General features: G+C 31.6%; 2 protein-coding genes across 4 annotated transcripts; both read left to right on the forward strand.

The window, feature by feature from the left end:
* The first annotated feature begins 1,914 nt into the window (after window positions 1–1,914).
* LOC129615964 (U-Kazal-Dg21.2-like) lies at window positions 1,915–4,049 on the forward strand. The gene is made up of 5 exons (XM_055531407.1): window positions 1,915–2,065; window positions 2,164–2,346; window positions 3,486–3,647; window positions 3,726–3,908; window positions 3,985–4,049. Exons 1-5 carry the CDS (start codon window positions 1,915–1,917, stop codon window positions 4,047–4,049), a joined length of 744 nt encoding a protein of 247 aa, XP_055387382.1.
* Window positions 4,050–5,255: 1,206 nt separating this feature from the next.
* LOC129615971 (U-Kazal-Dg21.2-like) lies at window positions 5,256–6,198 on the forward strand. 3 transcript variants are annotated; one of them, XR_008697496.1, is made up of 5 exons: window positions 5,256–5,358; window positions 5,442–5,609; window positions 5,672–5,854; window positions 5,920–6,061; window positions 6,125–6,198. XR_008697496.1 is itself a non-coding variant. In XM_055531415.1 (4 exons), exons 1-4 carry the CDS (start codon window positions 5,313–5,315, stop codon window positions 5,979–5,981), a joined length of 459 nt encoding a protein of 152 aa, XP_055387390.1. In that variant the 5' UTR covers window positions 5,256–5,312; the 3' UTR covers window positions 5,982–6,124. The 3 variants fall into 3 exon arrangements, 1 of the variants encoding a protein (XP_055387390.1); XR_008697495.1 differs by having other exon boundaries at window positions 6,118–6,194; XM_055531415.1 differs by lacking the exon at window positions 6,125–6,198 and having other exon boundaries at window positions 5,920–6,124.
* The last annotated feature ends 17,913 nt before the right edge of the window (window positions 6,199–24,111 follow it).

Below are 24,111 nucleotides of genomic sequence, written 5' to 3' on the forward strand. Positions count from 1 at the left end.
TTTTTGTTCCCCTTTTTGAAAATGGGTATAGAGATACTTTTCCTCCAGTCGTTCGGTACTATTCCATGGTTAATGACGTTTTGGAATAGTAAAGTCAATTGTTCGTATAGGTATTCGCCACCATATTTTATTAACTCATTATAGATGCCATCGTGTCCGGCTGCCTTACGATTTTTCAAATTTTGACTGCCTGTGTCACGATTTCAACACTAATTGGTGTGTCTGTACCTCTAGGAAGAATAGTTTCAGCTACATATTGTTCCATGTCATTATATAAACTGTGGAAATATTTTTCCCATTCTTGCGTGGATATACTTTGTGTTTGTGTGTATTCATTTACTTCTCGCTTCTGACGTCTGAGCATTTTCCAGACCTTTTTTTGGGAGCCGTATAAGTCTCTTTCCATGTCTGCAGTGAATGCTGCCCAGTAACTTTCTTTTATTTTTCGAATGCTACTATTCACACGATTTCTTGTTTCCCTGTATTGTTGGTAATTTTCAGGTATACGATTGCTGACGTAGTTAATAAAGGCTACACGTTTTTCCTTTGCTAAACTCTTAACTTCTGCATTGTACCATGGTGTGTTTTTTAATTTAGCATTCGAGTTTACAGTTCTTGTGCCTAGAGCTTCATTGGCCGCGTTTATTATGTTATTCTTTATTTTTTCCCAACTTGATTCTACGTTGTCATCGATGTTAATTATGTTCGTGTTGATTTTGTTTGCCAGTCTAAAATATTAAATTTTTAGTTAACCTACCTAGAAAAACATATATTTGGCTTCTTAACAGAGATTCACTTTATGCTGTCTGGATTCTCTGCAATGCTCTCCAGATATTTCCGGCAGCAAACAGAATTCAAATATTAAATTTTAATAAATTCCATCAATTAGTTCGTTAGATATGATAAAAAAATAAAAAATTAGCCGCTAGTTGGGTTTCCGATCTCTGATATTCCCAAAAAATTTACAAGATCCTTGTTCTAACACCCTGAGTTTAAATACTATATATTTTATAATTTTCGCAAAAAATGTAAATTTGTCCCGTAGTAAAAGGAAAACTGTGATTTCTGGCAGAGTTGCTGACACTTGATTTCTTCCAAAAGCAAAAATGTGGTTTCTAGTACTTCCTGAAAAATAGTCAAAAACGTAAAATCGAGTCGTATTAAAGATTCAGTTCCCGAGACCTGACATATCCCATACAAGTTGATCAAAGCGCTTTACTTCCAAACTAAATCCAAATATAAATTTTAATCAAAATCGGCTCAGCCGAACTTGAGGCACTGATATGCACAGACAAACCAATAAAAATAGTTTATTTACGCTTCCGTAACATGAAGAAATGCAATTCCGTCGAAAACTTGACATGCAAAATTTGGTTACATCACATAACCTCCCTTATTGTATGAAATGCTATCGGTTATAGATTGCGTATTTCCAAATTATCTAGATAATGGCAATAACAATCAAAATTTGCATACAATTTATCATGTATTGTTAAAAAATTACTTGAGATATAAGAATATTTTAATTATACATAATTTTTTTATAATACCTACATTAAAATACCAGCGCTCTTTCCACTATTGTTTATAATGCTCTTTCCATTAAAACAACCGACGTGCCATACTGAGGAATTTATAATTTTTTGTGTATAATTCTAGATAAAGCTTCGATAATGCGTGTTTAATTCAAATTTTTTAATGCGTATATAAGTGCGATTGAGTCTAAACAATACCGTATTTGCATTTCAAATACTTAAGTGAATAGAATAATAAATCAAAGAGAGCTAATATTTATGGAATATGGCAGACTTCTCGATCAAATTTTCTACTTTCTTTTTAAGCATTTTAGGTAAACAAAATATTTATATTAAATTTTTAATAATATAGCTAATTTGTTTTATAGCCATTGCGAAAATGCAATCATTTGCAATTCCTCCAGAATGTGCTTTTCCATGTGCAAATATTTATAATCCCCTATGCACGTACAATGGTAGATGTTATCAAACATTTGGTAATAGTTGTGTACTAGCTTCGGCAAACTGTGCATTACCACCAGAATCACCAAGTATGTACAATATACTTAAATTTGAATTTATTTCGTATACCTACAAACAATATAAAATTTTTTAATTATTTTTTTTTATTTTATTAAATTCAATATAGAATATGAAGTTGTAGATTCAGTAGAATGTGAATATTTACCTTGCGCTTATTTTAAACTTTGTGTATGTGATTACGCGTGCTCGACAATCTATCAACCAGTTTGCGGTTATAATGGCTACTGTTATAAAACATTTTCGAATCAATGTAATTTTGACAATTTCAATTGCCGACATTCATATCAAAGTAAGAATGTTTTGAGCTATTTACCAAATTCGTTGATAATTAATTATTTTTTGTTTTTTTTTCATGAATATCTACCTACTTATATACTTAGATTTTGAATATCAGTCTGACGGAGAATGTATTGAGGATTCATTATGTCCATTCTAATAACACTTTGTAGATTCTGTATCAACTTTTCGTGATTCTGTTATATATATATGTTTAAATCTTAAAATGTGTAAAATATTTTTTGTTAATTGTTTTAATATGAGTTAGTGACTAATAATCATTTATTGTCTGACTCTTTCTTATAATTATATGTGGGACCATGTAACTGCTTAGCTTAGGTTTTCAAATAAAATATTTGCCGATTAGCAATAGCTAGTCACTTTTCTACACTGTCAACATATTATTGCATATTGTGTAAACTAAATTATTTCACGTGCTAAATAAAATTTATATTTTGCTACCAAAAAAAATGCTTACGTCGTATTTAAGCAACGTGCTTTATTAAATTTTTTAATATTTTTTTCTCATATTCAGATTCTCCGCGTTTAATAAGTGTAAATAAATATCTGTAAATTTATACATATGTACATATAAAGTAAGTATTTTGTGTCATAATCTATATTTTTAAAAAAAGAACCTCAAATACTTGTAAATGAGTCTTAGGCCAGAAAATCTACCAAAACAAATTATCATATTTTCAATGCAATTTTATAAGAAGGAAAATGACAATGTACTTGATCTTATACGTATCAATTTGTAAAAATTTCATGATAATTACCGTAAGAGCAAATATAACAGTTTGTAAACCCACCTGCACCAATATAAAATAATTTGTATACTACAATTTTTATTTGTACAAAACTTAATATAGCAAATAATTTCGAACAATTGAATTAAAGTTTGGAAACTTGAACTTATAAATACAACTGCATAATTATAATTTCATTTCAATGACAACGAATTAAGAAAATAATAATTATTATTGAATTCGGAAAATTTGGCTAAAGAATATCGAAATTTTTTCTTTATACAAAATGTTGAGATTTTCATATAAATTAGTAATTTTTCTGTTATTCAATGGACGTAAGTGTTTTTGAATGAAAATATTATTCATAATAATTTTAAATTATATTTTATTCAAATCCATATAGTTGTATTACCTAACGAAATACTTGGAGAAGGAGAAAATTGCCCTGAAGCTTGTACAGATATATATGCTCCGGTATGTGCATTTAATCATCAATGTTATAGAACATTTGGTAATGAATGTGAAGTTAAAGCAGAAAATTGTCGTTTATCTAAGAATGAAAAAAGTAAAAAATAATTTTTACCTGATTTATAACACATTTGATTTGATATATAATTGAATATTTTATTTATATTATGAATAGAATTTAAAATTGTGTCTGTGGGGGAATGTGAAAATCATCCATGCTTTTCTCAAAATATATGCGAATGCAATATGGCCTGCATATTGTTATATGATCCAATTTGTGCCTATAATGGTAATTGTTTTAAAACATTCTCAAATGGTTGTTTTCTAAATGCTCATAATTGCCAAAATCCGTATAACTGTAAGTTTTATAAATAATTTATTATATTGTTATATAAAATTTTATAATAATTACTTCATTATTTATTTTGAATTAGATTTTGTTGAACAATGCCATGGTGAATGCAATGCATTAAATTATCAACCAATATGTGAAAATTAAAAATTAGTACAACAATGTATGTAATTATAAATGTGATGTGTTTTTATAATAATTGTGTGTGAATAAATTGATAAATTATTAGTATGATTAATTATTAATTTAATATATAAAATTTTAATTGATTTTAATTTTAAATGGCGAATTATTTGATTTAATATATTATAACACAAATATTATAATATAAAATACAAATATAACAAATCAGTTAATCACAATTGGTAAATTTTTATAAATAACACTAGCTATGTATAACACTGGCCCGTACTATATAAAATCTAAATATTATTACTCGTTTTAATGAAAACTCAAATTAAACGACAGTCGACGTCGTATTGAAATGATCGATAATCAACCGATACTCGATTAATTTTTTAATGACATTTAAAAAAAAAAATTTTCTAACACCAATATAATACAATTTAATATATTTTATTAAAAAGATGACACTACAATAAATATACTCGTATATTAACAGGTATAAATAATATCTTTTGTGTGACCATTATTTCACAAGTAAAAAACGGGACAAAGGGATAATCAGACGAATACTTGAGTAATTTTTTTTCATTAAACGATAATATTTTTTGATGTCATACTCAATTGAGTATAATTTATTAATTTCTTAATTGGAACAACTTACAAAAAAAGAAATGTATACCAGTGAGTTAGATTTCTTTATTAAGTAGTAAATAATCTTTATACATTAATAGTGATAAATTTTTATGTACACACATACCAAGATAAAAATCGAGTTTATTGCTTTCATCGGCCAATTTCGAGTTATTAAAAAAAATTAATTGAAATATCTTTTACATCGATTTTACAAAAAAAACTTTAGTAATCTTGTAAAGTTATAGTTTCCGCAGAGGAAGCTAATTATACAAGTTTATAAAACATAAAGGAATGGAACAAATTATGAATGATTAATGAATGAATACTCAAGCTATCGAATATCATTAAAGGAGGCACATATGGTAACCTTATTAAATAAAACAAAATTTGTACAAATTGTTTATGTAAAAGAAGGCACGCAGTTAATTGTTTATTTGATTAAATGTTTTCGATTAACTGTATATTTTAAAAATACATAATGATGCTTGACATGTGTTTATATAATAAAATATAAGTACTAATTTTGACTATTTATATTATAAATATCAATGAATTTCAAAAAATTATATTAGTATTCATATTAAGTTAGGTGAAGCAAAATATATTTTATACCTGAAAAATAAATTTCACAATTTTTAGAAGTTTGTCAAAATGTTGAATATTTTTGTGAAAAAATTATGTTTTGTATTCATTCTAAGTAAGTTTTATTTTGAGTTGTTGTATTTTAAAGTGCCAAATTATAGTATTAACAAAGTTTCTTTAATCAAATTCATTTCGTAGGCCTTTTACTGGCAAAAATGGCAGAATCTGAACGTAGCCCAAATTGTTATGTTAAATGTGCAAATACATATGATCCAGTATGTGCTTATAATGGACATTGTTATCAAAAATTTGGTAATGCTTGTGCAGTTGCTACAGAAAATTGTCAAATACAAGAGGGAGCCCCAAGTAATATAGAAAAAATATTTTCTTTTTAAATTAGCATACTAAAATGAATTTTTCAACATCAGAATTTGAAGTAGTTTCAATGGAGTATTGCAACACTTATCCTCGTCTTCGTTACAAATGGTGTGATTGTCCTAGAAATTGCCCTAAAACAGAAATTCCCGTATGTGGTTTTGCAGGAGATTGTTACAAAAATTTTTCAAATGAGTGTGAGCTTAAAAAACAAAATTGCTATTTTCCATACGTGTGTAAGTTTAAATGAAAATAGATTTTGCCTGTGATTATAAAATTTTAATTTCTTTTTAATTTGCAGTTTTCGTGAAATCTTATGATGGTGAATGTGATCCTAATGCTGCTATGTGCCCTATGAAATAACACGTGTCATTGACATTTGATGAATTTTGATTATTTTAAATATGTTATACAATAATTGATATACACTACTCATCCTAAATGTATGCCATTTTTGAAATATATTCCTATATGAATGAAAGTAATTTTAATAATGTAGTACATAGGTAGATTGCTTTGTAAAGCAGTATTTTCACTTGTTGAAGGATAAAATGCTACATTAGAAACCATTGGTTCCACCCAACTTTGATTTATTAAGGATTTATCAATAAAAATTTATATACTAGCTATTTAAAGATTAAAATTTTATCGAATTTCATAAATAACAAGTTTTATAATATAATATTATAATAAATGGCAACGGATTTAATGTAATATAACAAATACAAATATAATAAATATAAAATAACAAATGTAACGAACTAAATCGTTACTATTGGCAAATTTTTATAAATCATACTAGCTTATTACACGCGCGCTTTATAAAATCTGAATAATATTTTTACTTGTTTTAATTCAAACGATAGTCGGCGCCGTATTAAAATAATCGATATCCAATCGATACTCGATTAATTTAATGACATTTTAAAAAATTTTTTTTCTAACACCAACATAAACTGAGTATCATTATATTTAATATAGTTACGGTAATTGTAGATTGTAGATTTTATAGAAAACTAGTGGGGCAGTAGAACCCTCCGAGCCACCGCAGCCATTCCTGACTTATTGTAGCCTCCTCATGCTCCCACCTATAATATCCCCGTCCCAAATATAAAGATGTAGGTATCCCCAAGGAATATATAAGGTTGAACAGCAGTTCCCGAACGCTTAAATAAAACCTGTCCAAAACAATTTCGACTCCGGACAGTTAGTGCCGGGTCGCAAAGGATGTGCATTGCATCCAGTTAATGGAATAAAACGGTTATTCTTCACTGGGTAGTGCCCCGGGGAGAAAATCGCAATAGCGCGAACCTGGTTCCTGTTCATCCAAACCACTCTGCGGCGAACCCTCCGGAGCATGCTAGAACAAACTACTTAGCATGGTGACACCCTTTCATGTCCTGGAGAAGAGGTCGCATTCCGCCGCGAGCAGGGGGGCAAGCCCGGATGGCAGAAGAAGGCAGACCACAGAAATGCAGCCGCTGCACAAAGTCAGCCCCAAATCCTTTCCGCGCCAGCCCATCGGCAATCACGTTGTCGATTACCGATGCCAATTTTACAAGTGCTGTAAGGCAGGTCCAGCACTTTGGGTCTAACCTGACCCCAATTTAGCGCCAACAATGTCAACCTGCTGTCCGAGAACACATAGATGGTAGGGTTTTCATACCCCTTTTCTGAATTGATTCTCAGACTGCATGTGTTTCGGCTTGAAACACCGCGCAAAAGGGATCCAGGATCGCATATGTACGCGTATCCGGGTGGACACCGTATACCCTCGAACCCACACCCGACTCCGTTTAAGAACCGATCCGACGTCCATCGATCGATCGTGAAACAGAACCCTGTACCTACAGTCGAAGTTGTACCGTGGCAAACTTTTGCCCTGCCCGGTCCACGCCAAAGGAAAGTCTGTAAGTCTTTCACTATGTAGAGGTGCAGTGGTGGCAACTCAATTATTACCTCCAATACAGCGATGGGAGCCGTCCACGTCGCTCCGGTCGCTTCCAGGCAGACCAACCTCTGCAGCTTTCTTCGCTTGACTCTCACACCAACTTGCTGAGCCTTACGGCACCATATAATCGACGAGTTATTTTATTAAAAAGATAAGTTTTAATATGCTGAACACTATAATAAATTATTGTCGACCGCATTGCGTACAATAAGGAATTTTACGTAACGGCACTAAATTTCGGATCTTTTTGATGTGCATACTTTGCGCCGTAGTAGAAAAGTGTCAATAAACTATTTTTAGAATGATGTCGGTCTGCCGGTCTGTGTATGCAAGTGTGTATGTCAAGCTTGTCTGAACCAACTTTGATGAAATTTTATAAGTAAGTTTATTTCGACTATGTCACAGACTGATCAACTTTTAGGGAATATCAGGCCTCGGGAACCGAACCTTTTTCCGGGATAATTTTACATATTTGCGCATATAAAGAGAAATAATTAACTTTGTTTAAATCGAGTTTAATATTTGAATTCGGGGTATTTAAAAAAAAGAAACCAATACTTTTTTTGGTTAGGTCATGGAAATCGAATCAGAGACCCAATTTACATTTTTTACTATATCTACGGAACTAATTAATAGAATTTCGAGATATTTAATATTGAGTTGTGAGCGAAACTCTACTAACAACCAAATTTACAACTTTTGTGGAACATTAATGCAAAAGCTTACTAGTGTGCTCAAAATTGTAAAAAAGTATTTAAAACGCATTATCATAATTTTTTGTAACACGTTCACTATGTTAGAAAATATATAATGGCGGTCGGTTATGTGTTGATCACATCAGATTTATTTGAAATTTTGTGTGACAATTATTTCACAATTAAAAAACAGGACAAAGAGAAATCTGATCACTATTTGAGTGAATTTTCCAACAAACGACAATTTTTAAATTATATTTAATGAGAAACTTAATTGAACTTATTGAAAATTGGAAAGCTTACAGCAAAGCCATAAGATTTTTTTTATTAAATAATGAATAACTTCGATGAGTTTTTGCAACCCCTTAAAATGTGTTATTAAAAAAGATCACCTTTTATTGTTTTGGCCGATGGTCAGGGCTAACTAATTATTTTTAAAAGTAAAAGTTTAAATAATGGAACAAATAAAAGAATATTGAAGATATCGAATAAATATTCAATATGAAAGGAAAAAAAAAGGAAGACGTCATCTAAAATTGGCACTAATAGCAAATTTATTTAACAAAGCAAAATTTATACAAATTTTTAATGTAAACAAAAAAGCGTGGTTTCTATTACTCTATTTGATTAAATGTTTTTGATTAACTATAGATTTTAAAGGTACATAATGAGATTTCACATGTGTTCATATAATAAAACATAAGTTCTAATTTTGACTATAAATATCAGTCAATTTAATCAAATTATATTAGTATTTACACTAAGTTAGATGAAGCAAAATATATTTTTTACCTAAATAATTTTTCTCAATTTTTAGAAGTTTGTCAAAATGTTGAACATTTTTGTGAAAAAATTGTGTTTTGCATTCATTTTATGTAAGTTTTAATTTGAGTTGTTCTATTATAAAATGGCGAATTATAGTATTAACAAAGTTTCTTTAATCACATTCATTTCATAGGCCTTTTATTGGCAAAAATGGCAGAATCCCAGGTTAATCCAGAGTTTTATGTTAAATGTCCAAATATATATGATCCAGTATGTGTTTACAATGGACATTGTTATCAAAAGTTTGGTAATACTTGTGCAGTTAATATAGAAAATCTTAAATTAAAAGAGGGAGCCCCAAGTAATATAAAAAAAAATTTTTTTTTTTTTTTTTTAAATTAGCATACTAAAATGAATTTTTTAACATTCATCTTCATTTATTTTTCAACATCAGAATTTGAAGAAGTTTCAATGGAGTATTGTGACACTTATCCTCGTCTTCTTTACAAATGGTGTGACTGTCCTAAATATTGTTCACCAACAGGAAGTCCAGTTTGTGGCTTTAAAGGAGATTGTTACAAAAGCTTTTCAAATGAGTGTGAGCTTAAAAAGCAAAACTGTAATTTTCCATACATGTGTAAGTTTAAATGGAAAAAAAATTTTATCTATCGTTATAAAATTTTAATTTCTCTTTAATTTTTAGTTTTCGTGAAGTCTCATGATATGGGATGTTATTCTCTTGACGACAGATGCCCTATGATTGACATTGAAATTTGATTAATTTAAATTTGTTATTCATAACGATACAATGGCATAAATCAAATACATTACGTACATACAAAATATATACATGTACGAGAATATATGTATATCTTGTTGTTGTTGTTATTTTATGATTATACACATTTTGTTTCAGAGGCTTCAAAGCGCTTCATATGAAATTTTGATATGCAATTAAAACAGTTTTATAAAGCTTATGTCAAAAATTTCATATTCATCAATTTCAAAATTTCTAACAAGTTATAAATAGTTTGTATTTCATAATATTTTAGTGTTGATTTTTGCACTTTTTCAAAAAAATTTTTGAAAGTGCTTGTTTAGTGCCAGCGTTTCAAAAACTTTTACACCCTTGAAGATAGAATGCTGAAATTTTATGTAAACATATATCTTTACAAATAATTTATTTCCGTAGAAAAAAAATTTTACTCCCCTCCCCCCACCCCTTTAAAACTCTAAATGTGCCATTTTTAATCTATTTTCAGTAAGTGGAACCAAAATCATTTTTGAAATTTTGATTAGCTTTTTCAATCACAGCATACCATACTAATTAAACTTAAAAAAAACAATATGGTCGTTATAATTTACAGTTATCTAAAATGCGTTTTTCTATATGACTGTATTATGGATTTGAAATTTGAATTTTTGGTACCTTATATTCCTGAAACAATTTCCTTATATTCCTGCAAGATTTGCCAAATTTTTATAATTTTAGAAACCTAACGGTAAATGCCAAGCCATTCAAATATATAATTATTTTTTTTTAACTCAGGCAATCAAGTCTTCTTGACTTCGAGGATTTTGTTAATGTCTCATTAAATTTTTTTTTGTTTCATCCTAAATGTATGCAATCTTTCAAATAGTTTCGCATATGAATGAAAGTAAATTTAATACTTCCATAAATTTCGTTTTTAAAAGCAGTATTTTCACGTGCTGAAAGCAACATTAAAGTGCTACATTACAAACCTTTGGCTTGATCTAACTTTATTTTTTGTATACGTATAGTAAATTTTTTGCGTCTTTGATAAAATGAGAGATAATTTGACAAGCAGAACACAAAAGCAGTTGTTTTTACTGGATTTCTAGAATTTTGTGATTGTCATGTAACTTTTTCAGACTTTTTATTTAACAAAAAGGAAAAAGTAGGTTGCATTTTAATTTTGAATAAAATTTAACTATAGAACTAGTATAAATACATTTACAGTTATATTATATGCTCTTATTTAATGTTTTAATTGTCAACATAAATTAATTAATGACATAATGATAATAATTTTATTATAACTGATGCATAAATAAATTCATAATAATAATTTTTAAGTAAATATGCTGATCCCTGATCAGTTTATGTATTTAATCAGCTGTTAATCTTATAATTAACCGTTAAAGTAATTAAAACAATTTTTTTAATTGGCCAAAATATTTAAGAAAGAAACTTTTTTTCGTAGTCATCAAAAGAATAAAATTTTGTTATTCTAGGTTGGAAAGAACTAATTTTGTATTGTTCTTTGAAAGTTGTTAGTTTTTTCTTAAAATTTTAATAGGATTGGAGTTATACATTTTTATTAACAAAAACAGGTCGGGTACAAAACATTGTTTAGTCAAAGCAAGTTTATTGAATTATAATTTGCCTGGCACGTGCATTGTTTTCTGCTCAGGCTCTTTTATGAAAACCGTCTCCTTCAAGTCCCAGAACCTTATAATGCAAAGTATAGCAATTGTAAGTTTTAACAAGTAAAAACGTTTCAGTCGGTATAAACCGATTGAATTATACCCTGCACCTTTCGTTATTGTGTAGCAATTACTCGAACCTGTGAAATCATTCTACAGAAACTTCACGGACATGTCTGACCATCCATAATTGGACATCCGACTGCCAAGTTTCATGAATCTGACTTTATTATTTTGCCAAATATGTAAAATAAGTTTTTGGAGTTGTATGGCAAGTACCCGAACCTGTCAAGCAATTCCATCAAAACTTCACAAATATATCTGATCTATAATCGGACACACAACTGCCAAGTTGCATGAATCTGACTTTATTATTTTTTAAAATATTAAGAATAATCTTTTAGACTTGTATGGGAGCTACTCGAACCTGTCAAGCAATCCCACCAAAACTTTAGAAATATGTCTGGCCTATAATTGGACACACGACTGCCAAGTCTCATGAATTTGACTTTATTATTTTTCCAAATATTTAAAATAAGCTTTTAGACTTGTATGGGAGCTACTCGAACCTGCCAAGCAATTCCACCAAAACTTCAGAAATATATTTGACCCATATTTGGACACATGACTGCCAAGTTTCATGAATCTGACTTTATTATTTTTGAAAATATTTAAAATTAGCTTCTGGAGTTGTATGGCAGGTACCCGAACCTGTCAAGCAATTCCTCTAAAACTTCTGCAATATATTTGACTTATAATTGGACACATGACTGCCAAGTTTCATGAATCTGACTTTATTATTTTGCCGAATATAAAAAATTTGCCGTTGGAGTTGTATGGCAGCCACCCGAACCGGTGAAGCTATCCCATTATAATTTTCAAAGCATATGTAGAATATAATTGGACACACGTATACAAAATTTTATATTTATAGCTTTATTAGTTTTTGAAATATTTGAAATAAACTCTTGGAGTTGTATGGCAGCTACCCGAACCCGTTGTCCGACTTAGTCCAATAACAATAGGGTTCGTCCTTGGCACAAAAGAAAAAACTTGTGAAAGTTTGGTGTCGATTGCATTATTCGTTTTTAAGTTATCGTGCGATCGGACGGACGGACGGACGGACGGACGGACGGACATGTCTAAATCGACGCAGAATTTTACGCTGAGCAAGAATATATATATATGTCCATACCGCAGATGACTCCTTCAAGTAGTTACAAACTCCATACCAAAGTTAATATACCCTTCACGAAGTGCAGGGTATAAAAATGAATTGAAGAAAACAAGGCTAAGTTGAATGTTTAACCCCTTATTTGTAATTTTTGACAATCAGCCTTAATTTATTTTTTTTTTTTAGTCTTAGCTAAGTAATTTTTTATTCTGCTGACATTTTACTTGCTCTAACCAAATAGTAATTTTAATTCGATTACTTACTTTATTGACGTTTATTGTAAATGTGCAACATTTGTTTACTGAACCTTGTTTAAATACAATAAAAATATGTTAAATTAAAACAGAAGATCAAAATACTTAAAAACACATTTTTTAAGTTTCGATTATAAATTTAGTTTTTGAATCTATTTTTAGTGTATAAACAGTCCGCACATTTCGTAATTTGTTTTAATTGCTTAAGACTCTTAGTATAATACTATTTTAAGATATTGTATCAACACCTTGAAATAGCCATTCTTATTTGTTTAATTTAAATTGAAACAAAGATAACTACGAATTGTCGTATATGGTTTTTATATTATTAATGTAGTTACTTAAAATCGCCCCAAGTTAAACTTGTTATATACCCTGTGTCAGAGAAAACTAATTCAATGTAAAATTTCACTAAACAAATCATTCAATGAAGGGCACACTTATTGGGGCACATTCAATTTCAACGTAAATTTTTATTAACTCTTTAAGCGACAGATTAACTTCGTTTATTGTAGTATAACTTTATGAAATAGAAAAATTTTCGTTTTCAAATTTTTCATTCGGAGAGAAAATAACGTAAATTAGATGTAGGGTATTTTACTAAAACGCATTTTACGATATTATATGAAAACTAAATGTATTAAATGGCTATTTTTACTTGCATCGAAAATAGAATTATTATGGGTATATATTTCACGACTTTTGTCAATTTTGCACCAGTGTGGCTCTTTAATCAAAAAAGCCATAAACATTACTCTTAAGTTAAGTTTTTAATTTATAAACTAAAAAAATTTTTGAAAAATCAGCATTATGGGATTTTTATTAAAAGGTTTCGTCCTCTTCTTCGTTTTATGTAAGTTTTAATGCAAAATAATAAAAAATTTTGAAAAGAATATTCAATTTATAATTTAATTGAACCCATTTCTTTCAGCTATCACATCTAAATCGACATCAGCATGGTGGTGGCCTCCAACTGCGCCGACATGTCCACCACCTCCGACCCCGCCACCGTGTCCACCAACTCCACCACCTCCGACACCGCCACCGTGTCCACCAACTCCACCACCTCCGACGCCGCCACCGTGTCCACCAACCCCACCACCTCCGACACCGCCTCCTCCGACGCCACCGCCGTGTCCACCAACTCCACCACCTCCAACACCGCCTCCTCCAACACCGCCACCGTGTCCACCAACTCCACCACCTCCAACACCGCCTCCTCCGACACCGCCACCGTGTCCACCAACTCCACCACCTCCAACACCGCCTCCTCCGACACCGCCACCGTGTCCACCAACCCCACCACCATGTCCCACAGCTTGTCCAGCTATTTACCAACCAGTATGCGCGTCTAATGGAAATTGTTATCGAACTTTTGGTAACACTTGTGAAATGAATGTAGAAAATTGTCGTAACCCTGGAAACCCACGTAAGAACTATATTTTTTTATATTTTCTAAAACAAATTAGGCTGCTTTTCCGAATGAATTTGTTTTTTTTGTTTTTGTAGAATTCCAAGTTGTAGCTGATGGCGAATGTGAAAACTATTCTTGTTTTAATAATAATTTATGTAATTGTAATTTTGCTTGCCCATATATTTATGACCCAGTTTGCGCATTTAATGGAAACTGCTATCAAACTTTCTCGAATAATTGTTTCCTCAATTCGTATAATTGCCATAATCCTAATGATTGTGAGTTTCTTATCATCACAACTAGAATACTTTAATTGTTTCATTTTTTAAAACTTTATTTTACACTTTCAGATTTCGTTGTGCAACATAAAGGTGAATGTGATAACTGCAAAGATACCCCTAGCTGCAATAACTAAAACGAAACTAGAAAGAATGTTTTGAACAATATTCATATTATTTAAACTAATTTATCAATTATTATATTTTTTAATCTAATAAAATTTATTTATACTTGTAAAAATGCAAGTTATCACCGTCTTTAGTTACATATTCAAGTGGTATCAAATTACATCTTCAGTACGATACTAATTTCTGTTCACATGAAAATTGCTGACACAGCGTCTGCAATCGAACATGTTTAAACATGAAGAAATTACGAAATTATCGTTCCCATCAAAAATGCTGACGAAACGTCTATAATTTTGCACGAGGCCGGAAATGAACTTAATTTTAATTACTATAAATACTGTTAGATTTTAAGATATGATTTAGTCTAAAATTGGTGTTAATAAGAATAGAATATTATAATTAAACTATCAATTCGAATTTAAGTAATTGTAAAATTTAATTTTTAAGTAATAGTTGTGACATTGTGTGAAATAAAATTATTTTTTTATAATCGAATCAAGATAGTTTAATAACTGGCGCCCAACGTGACTTGAATCGTGAAATCGCAAAACTCTTCGTTAAATTTTAAAAGAAAAGAAGAAAAATAAGCATATCGCGATAAAAGTGTACCCAACTATAGTGCGCGTATTGTGGAAATCCGAAGTGAAATAAAAAGAAAAAGGAACTGAAGCAAACCGTACTTACAAAAAAGTGTTGAAGATTGTGCCGCAGTAGGACGTTTACGAGAATAAAAGTTCACGTCTAAAAAGGACAAACACAACTCAACCGCTATTCGCATTACTCACCAAGACTCAAACAGATGAATTACGTTTTTTTCCTGTAAGTAGTTTTTCATTACACTTAATCTTAAAAACTTAACTGAGGGAAACTAACTGCATCTCACTGAATAAGCTTTAAAAATATAGAAGCTTCGTTAATTTTAAAAAAATTAAGATTTAAAAAAATTGAAGTGATAAATGAAAATTAAATTGAAAATTTGAAAAATTAATCAATTAACCGATAATAAATTGAAAAATTAAAATTTAACCAATAAATATTTAATACAAAAAATAAAACAAAAGTAATTAAAAATTTAAATGAAACCAGTAAAAAATTAATAAGATTAACCAATTAAATTTTATATTACCAAGAAATATTTAATTAAAAAATAAAACAAAAGTAATCAGAAATTTAAATAAAACCAGTGAAAAATTAATAAGATTAACCAACTAAAAACTTAAATTTAACAAAAAATTTGAAATTAATCGACAAAATTTGAAAGAAAAATATAATTTAAAAGTTTAAAACTGCGTAATAGAATAATTTAATTAGTGAAATTACCTTAATAAAAAGTTAAAAATGGAACAAATAATGGAAGAGCTCAAAAAATTAAATGGAGCCATCAATGCTCAAATTGAACAAAGCAAACGGTTTGAAATTCGCCTAGCAAAACTAGAGGCTCAGTTCAATACACCACAACCGCAGGTAACAAATTTGGCAGCACCGAAAAGTGAAGACGACCTGAAACAAATATCGAGACTTCCGGACTGTGTCAAAGATTTACAAACCTTTGATGGCGATGCAGTGCAGTATGTATCATGGGTGCACAGCGTAGAATCAATTCTACGAGATTACGAAGTTGTCAGAAACAAACCCATATACAGAGCAATATTACAAGCTATTAGAGGAAAAATTAGAGGTAGAGCAGATGCAGCTCTAATATCGTACAACCTGTTCGACGAAGAATGGGCCGCAATCAAGCAGTGTTTGTCCCTGCATTATGCCGACAAACGGGACATACGCACATTGGAGCACCAAATGAGCACACTGACGCAGGGAAGATCAACCATAGATGAATTCTACGCCAGAGTCAACCATCAATTCTCCCTCATAATCAATAAGATCAAGACCGAGAATTATACAAAAGAAACTATAGACGTATTGATAGAATCACAAAGAAACAGAGCACTGGACGTATTTATCCGAGGGCTCAATGGGGAATTGTCCAGGTACTTGATGCTTCAGAAACCGTCAACTCTGCCAGAAGCATATTCAACGTGTCTAGAGCTCCAGAACTATAGTTGCCGAAACTTCGCTATACACAACAGGAATGATAACAACAGAATCACTGTACCATTCAACAAAATGTCCATGAAACGACAACAACCAAGTGCTGGGAACCCAAGGTCGTATCAACCAGAACAGCCACTAACAGTGGAACAACGGAACTTGGCTTACAACATTCAACATCAGAGAGAATCGCAACCTCCACCTAGACCGCCAAAACCGTTAGAGAAGATGGACGTTGACCGATCCATACAAACACGTCAGGTTAATTATATGAACCGGCCAGACAACTACAGGGGAATATACAAGAGGCCACCATCAGTAGGCAACATGCCTAGCAATAAGCACCAAAGGCTATTCAATATGGAAACACTTGAAGACGACGTAGATGACCACCCAGAAGAATGCAGCGAATATGACGAAGAACCAGCATATGCAGATGATGAGGTTCAAGAAGTAAATTTTATGACGGACGCCTTTCAAGCGTTCCTTACTTAGAATTCAAGACAAAAAACAACCAGCTCCTAAAATTTCTAGTCGACACAGGAGCTAATAAAAATTTTGTAAGAGAAGAGATCGCGACAAATGCCAAACCAACAACAAAACCATTCAAGATACGTTCAGCTGGAGGAGATATAACAGTCACCAAGAAGATCGGAGGAAGATTTTTTCAGAGTCTGCGAAACAACACCTTCATTGAATTTTTTGTTTTGCCAGGATTGAAGACCTTTGATGGTATAATTGGAGACGACACGCTTAAGAAGCTCGAAGCCATTATAGACAGAAAGAACAACACCTTAAGGATCAAGCCAGATATAAAAATTCCGTTAAAGGCAAAGGCATCAGCTCAAGTCAACACCATCGAAATCGGGGCAGACCATTTACCGAAGGCAATCCAAGAAAAAATTATGGGAATAATAAGGAAATACGAGAAAATATTTGGCCCAATAAACGACAGGGAAATAATAGACACACAAGTGAAAGCAGAAATTAAAACTACTACTGATGATCCCATATACACCAAGTCATATCCATACCCAGCCAATATGAGGAAGGAAGTAGAGGAACAAATCAAAAAGCTGCTAGAGGATGGAATTATCCGCCCTTCGAAAAGCCCTTACAACTCACCGATCTGGGTAGTAGCCAAGAAACCCGACTCATCAGGTGTGAAGAAGTATAGAATGGTTATCGACTTTAAACGACTTAACGCAGTAACGGTACCAGACACATATCCTATACCGGATATTACAAGCACACTAGCAAGCCTAGGCCAGGCCAAATTCTTTACAACATTAGATCTGACATCCGGATTCCACCAAATCATGATGCACAAAAAGGACATTCCCAAGACGGCTTTTTCAACAATGAATGGAAAGTACGAATTCCTAAGACTACCATTCGGGCTGAGGAATGCGCCTTCAATATTCCAACGCATGATAGATGATGTTCTAAAGGATCAGATAGGCAAAAGCTGCTACGTATACATCGACGACGTTATCATATATGGAAAAACGGAGGAGGAACATTTAAGGAACATTGAAACGATTTTTAGCATATTGGAAAAAGCTAACCTGAAGGTCAACCTGGAAAAAACAAAATTCTTCAACACCGAGACAGAATTTCTTGGATATATAGTCACAAGCGAAGGAATCAAACCCGATCCCAGAAAAGTGGCGGCCATTCAGAACATCATGCCACCGACAAATTTGAAGGACCTAAAATCATTCTTGGGACTCACATCATATTATCGCAGATTTATTCAAGATTTTGCAAAAGTGGCGAAACCACTAACGAGCTTAACAAGAGGCGAAAACGCACAAATAAAGGCCAATCAATCTAAGAAAGTTGGAATCAAATTGAATGCAGAAGAGTTAAAGGCATTTAACAGGCTGAAAGAATTACTTATATCTTCAGAAGTCCTAATATTTCCAAATTTCGAGAAGCCGTTCATCCTAACAACCGATGCTTCCGACACAGCTATTGGAGCGGTGTTATCACAAGGTTTCTTTTTAGACTAGCAGTCACTAGAATTACAGCATTTCCGAAAATCTTCGAATTCAAAGGCGCAATAGCAACCATTAAACAAGGACAAGGTCAAATCTTGGAAGGAAATTTCAATTTGGTGCACATCATTGATTTAAAGAGCTATGACGAGGTTATACAACAAATCATTCCTTTGGTTGATGGAATCAACTCGACCAGCATAATGAAACCACAGTTAGAACACCAACTGGCTCAAATAATGGAATTTCTGACTAAATTGAGAAGCAGCAAATCAAGAGTTCAACGGTCAATAAATTGGATTGGTACAGCATGGAAATGGCTGGCAGGAACACCAGACGCCACAGACTGGGACAACATCGTTACAAGCCAAGACAAGCTGATACAAAATAATAATCAACAGTACAAAATAAATCGTGAAGTTATGAGGATAACAAACCAAGTAGTAGAAAGATTTAACCACATTTTGGAACATGTAGGGAACTTAGATCATCGATCCGAACAAATAATATTTAACAAACTTGGAATCATAAAAGAAGCCTTGGGAGAAATCGTGTTAGCGACAGAATTAGCAAAAAATGGAATTGTCAACACAAATCTTCTTAGCAGGATTGAAATCCAAAAAATACTGAAGGAGATCGATACACTACCCTACGTCAACGAAATTGAGGCAATAGAATACGCAAAACCACAGGTAGTAACCAATGGACGAGAAATTCTCTACATATTATCAATACCGAAGACAGGCAACCAGTACTATGACCACATTATAGCGAGATCAACAATCCGAAACTCCCAACAAGTCTACCTCGAATATCAGGAACTTCTCGTGAAAGATGACGTATATGGCATATCGACAAAATGCGAGAATTTAAGAAACATCACCATATGCGAAAGAAGTAAAATTCGAAAACTGGACGAAGGACACTGTATGTATCAACTGCTAAAGGGAATAAACGCCAGTTGCAGCCTTCAATACAATAAGGAAGAAATCATAGAAACCATAAGTGAAAATATCATCTTTCTCAATAATTTCAATGGGGAGCTAACAAGTGGCAACACGAGCAAACACTTAACTGGAAGCTTTATGATACAGCATACCAACGAAACCGTTCACATAAAAGGTCAGAAATTTACAAGCGAATCTGCCACCACGTCGCAAGTTTTACCACCTGTTCTTCAAGAAAATTTAAAAGAAGGAGATATCAAGCTAAGCCTCGACTACATTCACGATCTTCATATCAGCAACACAAAACAACTTCAGAAGCTAATACCAAGGAGCCAACTCTCTATAGCATCCGATATTACTATAGGACTCGTCATCATTGCAGTCATCATCATTTGGGTCATCAAGAAAAACATCAGCAAGGTTGTGAGAAAACGCACTCCAACAGTGGTTCCTACTATAGAGATTCCGCAAATTTCAGTCATAGAAGCACCAAAATTCCAGCTTGATCTACGGGACGCAGATCTTTGAAGGGGGAGGAGTTATCACCGTCTTTAGTTACATATTCAAGTGGTATCAAATTACATCTTCAGTACGATACTAATTTCTGTTCACATGAAAATTGCTGACACAGCGTCTGCAATCGAACATGTTTAAACATGAAGAAATTACGAAATTATCGTTCCCATCAAAAATGCTGACGAAACGTCTATAATTTTGCACGAGGCCGGAAATGAACTTAATTTTAATTACTATAAATACTGTTAGATTTTAAGATATGATTTAGTCTAAAATTGGTGTTAATAAGAATAGAATATTATAATTAAACTATCAATTCGAATTTAAGTAATTGTAAAATTTAATTTTTAAGTAATAGTTGTGACATTGTGTGAAATAAAATTATTTTTTTATAATCGAATCAAGATAGTTTAATAACTTGCATGTACGCATATAAATAATATAATGAATATTAATTGCACACAAACATATAAATATTGTTTTGTCTGAAAAGTTAATTCCAAATTCCCAAAGAAAACTGTAGCTAAATAAATTATTTATGAAATATAAATTGACCATGCAAGCCTTTGGACTTTTTTTCGCGTATAAGATTTATTGTAAAATAGCATATTTCGTATAGATCAACATGACTCCAATATATTCTGTAGGGGTGCAGGATATTTTATAAAACATTTTGATATTTTAAAAAATCCCATCCTAAGACCCAAGCATTTGCACAATAAATACACCAAAAAAAACTCTTGTCCAGATTACCGAACTTTTTAAACCAAAGCCCACCGTTTCGGATCTATAAAGACCCAACTATAAGAACCAATCCACTGATAGGGTCCCTTAACACCCAAGGCGAGGCTGCGACCCAATAAATGAATTATCAAGGTTACCTGGTTGCGTATAGCTAGTATGCCAAGAAAATCGACATATTTCCCTAGTAGTTTGGTTTCCATTAAATTTAATTTAATTTTATTATTTAAAATATTGATTGATAAAGTCCGACGACCGTTGTGATGCTGACGTCTTCTCTGTACACTTCTGTTCATAAGCTCACAGCTCTTTCAGGAAAATCTACGTCGTAATCCTCACCATGTTTTTTTCTATGAATTTTGAATCTTGTTGATATCCTCCACAATATTAATAGAGCTTCTAAGATCACCAGGCTTTGGGTCTTTATATTGTTTGCTTCGTAATACTCTTTTCAGAATCCCGTTTTTAAAGTGCTAATGAAGTGGAGCCATGCTGAAAAGAGCCTGCTTTTGGAAAAACCTCTTGTTTATCATGCCTAAGAAACTACTTAGCGGAATTTCTTGAAATTCAATATTTGAGTTCTGTTTGCTAGCATAATTAACTAATGAACTTTTCACTTAATTCAGATGACATAAAGTGAATCTCTACTGAAAATTAAATTCACATTTTTCTAGGTATGTTGACTAAAATCTTAATTCTTAAAATCATATCTATAAAAGCATTTAAAAGCCATTTTCATAAATTTGTAATATTTTCGTTAATCTAGACAAAACCCATCTAGTTATACGCTGTCCACATCAGAACTTTGCGCGAACAAAAAGAAAACTATATTTCAAAAAACAATAAAAGCTCATGGTAGATGACTACAGATAAACAACAGTTAAGTAAATAAATGGCAAATTACTCTTAAAACTACGGAGTTTATTTACGTAAATTCATTTATTGTTTACATTTAAAATGTACATAAGTTGAATTAGTTTACTACGGTACTTGTAACTAGAGAACTTGTAAAACAGTATAGTACCACAAACTGGTTTTTACATCATAATGTATGGATAAAGAGTTACCACGAACAAACTCAAATAGTTCCATTAGAACTAAGTGCGACTGTCTAAGTCATTCCTCTAGGGAAAATAGGCCTTGAACATAACAGCTCCAATTCACTCTGCTTTGCGTTCATCTCTTTATCTGTGTCCATGTTTCGTCTGTCACTTATGTCCATGTTTGAATACTTTCCCTCCAGGTCTCTTTTGGCCTTCATACATTTCTTCTTCCTTTGCGGCCCGCTCGGGAGCTTGACGCTAAACCGATGCTGAAGGGTGTCTTACAATCTAGACGATTCATTTCTGTTTTCTTTTCATTTGAGTCTCTATTGGATAATAAATCATCATCACTCAAAACTCTTCGATCGTGTTCTCTCCTAGCCAGAATATTCTACATGTGTTTTTCAGACATTTGTTACAAAGACCAATATTTTTTGCGTAATATCTCTGAAGACCGATCATGTCTCGCTTCCGTAAAGCAGCAGCGCCTTAATACATGCGTTGAATATCAAGTAGCTTCTTTTATAATTGAAAATTGTATTCATATATAGGGATACCTTCCACTTGAAAATACGTCAATAATAATTTACTGTTATACGTAGTAAAATAATTCTATAATTATTCTCATAAGATTATTTTCGTCAACAACAAAAATAGATTTCTCACAGGTATATAAATTATAGTTTTAGGTAAAATAATATCAGTGTTGATCTTGAATCAAGAGCAATCGAGAAAACATACAAATTTAAAAAAAAAATAACAGTAATTTAAAATATTAAAGCAATGAAATATTTTCTAACTAATTTGATTTTATTTTTTGCTTTGTGTAAGTTTTGAAACCAAATGATGATTAAATATTTTAAATTCATTTATATAATCAGAATTTTTCTATAATTTTCATATAGTTATCATATTAGCAGCTAGTCAATGTACAGAACCTCCATGTCCTACGACAGAGACACCACCAACTGATGATAGTAGTATTGACACTTCTCTGGATCCTGACCCTTAATATTACTAAGATGATGGATGTTCATTGAAAAATTTAAAATTTTCTAATTTGTTTTATAACTTTTATTGTATAATTATTTCTTACCAAATAAATTTATAAACTTTAAAAAAATAAGGTTTTCCTAATAAAAGGTATCTTAGATTCTTACTGTGCCAATAAGTGGTAAATAAATGAGTTTACGAGATTTATTAGCAAATTACAAATTAGTTACTGTCAGCGACCAATTAAAATTTTAAGTAACTTTTTCGGTTGGTACAGAAATTGCCACAACATTTGTTACACACACTACTGTTAGATTAAAAAAAAGTTCGAAACACTTACAGCTAGACCTTCTTTTGAATATTCAATAAGGTACTATTTTGCAGATCTGCAGATTGTAAAGCTGCCAAGTAAAAATTTTGAGAAACACGTGCATATTAGTTTAACCCTAATTTCCATTTATCTATTTTTTTTACAAAGCTTTTGCGTCATTCTAGATAGCAAAATCAAATTGACAAGGAAATGTAAGTGCAGAAATTATTTCTTGGAGGCAAAATTTTACTTCTTCCAACTTCCAAGTACAGTTTGGCAGTTTACTACGTGCAAACAATATTCACATGTTCCGGAAATACAAAAACGTGAAAATTTATTCCTTCTGTTATGTAAAATTATAAACAAATCCATAATATGTATATATCATTTCCGAATAAACTCTTCAATTAACCGTTATACAAAACCGGATTCTTATACAATATAAAATAAATTTTTCTACTACACGTCAACTTTATATCGAAAAATGTTTTATATAGTTAAAACAAAATTGGCCTTAACCTTACCCATGCACTAAGTATAAAGGACATTTATGTTCGTACGGTTACAAAAATGAAGATATGTTGGGGTACAAAAATAAGCAATGCATTTATATGTACATACATGTGTATACATGGCCACAAAATCTTACTCAACCGCAAAATCTGAATTGACTCTGTGAGTTCTTCCACTACAGCGATAACGCAAAAACTGATTGCACTTAGTTCATCAAATTCTTACTAGTACTAGTAGTTTATCATGGTAAATTCATAGTAGAAACCTATTAAA

This window comes from Condylostylus longicornis, unplaced genomic scaffold, assembly GCF_029603195.1.
Source record: "Condylostylus longicornis isolate FDR11 unplaced genomic scaffold, ASM2960319v2 ptg000155l, whole genome shotgun sequence".
Lineage (NCBI taxonomy): Eukaryota > Metazoa > Arthropoda > Insecta > Diptera > Dolichopodidae > Condylostylus > Condylostylus longicornis.

What these genes read in the sequence shown, in the direction of transcription:
- LOC129615964 (XM_055531407.1), top strand. Translation starts at nt 1,915, where the DNA reads ATGCAATCATTTGCAATTCCTCCAGAATGTGCTTTTCCATGTGCAAAT. An exon ending in ATTACCACCAGAATCACCAA is followed by an intron (nt 2,066 to 2,163) that starts GTATGTACAATA and finishes AATTCAATATAG; the next exon opens with AATATGAAGTTGTAGATTCA. An exon ending in TTTATCTAAGAATGAAAAAA is followed by an intron (nt 3,648 to 3,725) that starts GTAAAAAATAAT and finishes TATTATGAATAG; the next exon opens with AATTTAAAATTGTGTCTGTG.
- LOC129615971 (XM_055531415.1), top strand. Translation starts at nt 5,313, where the DNA reads ATGTTGAATATTTTTGTGAAAAAATTATGTTTTGTATTCATTCTAA. An exon ending in ATGTTTTGTATTCATTCTAA is followed by an intron (nt 5,359 to 5,441) that starts GTAAGTTTTATT and finishes TTCATTTCGTAG; the next exon opens with GCCTTTTACTGGCAAAAATG. An exon ending in TTGCTATTTTCCATACGTGT is followed by an intron (nt 5,855 to 5,919) that starts GTAAGTTTAAAT and finishes TTTAATTTGCAG; the next exon opens with TTTTCGTGAAATCTTATGAT.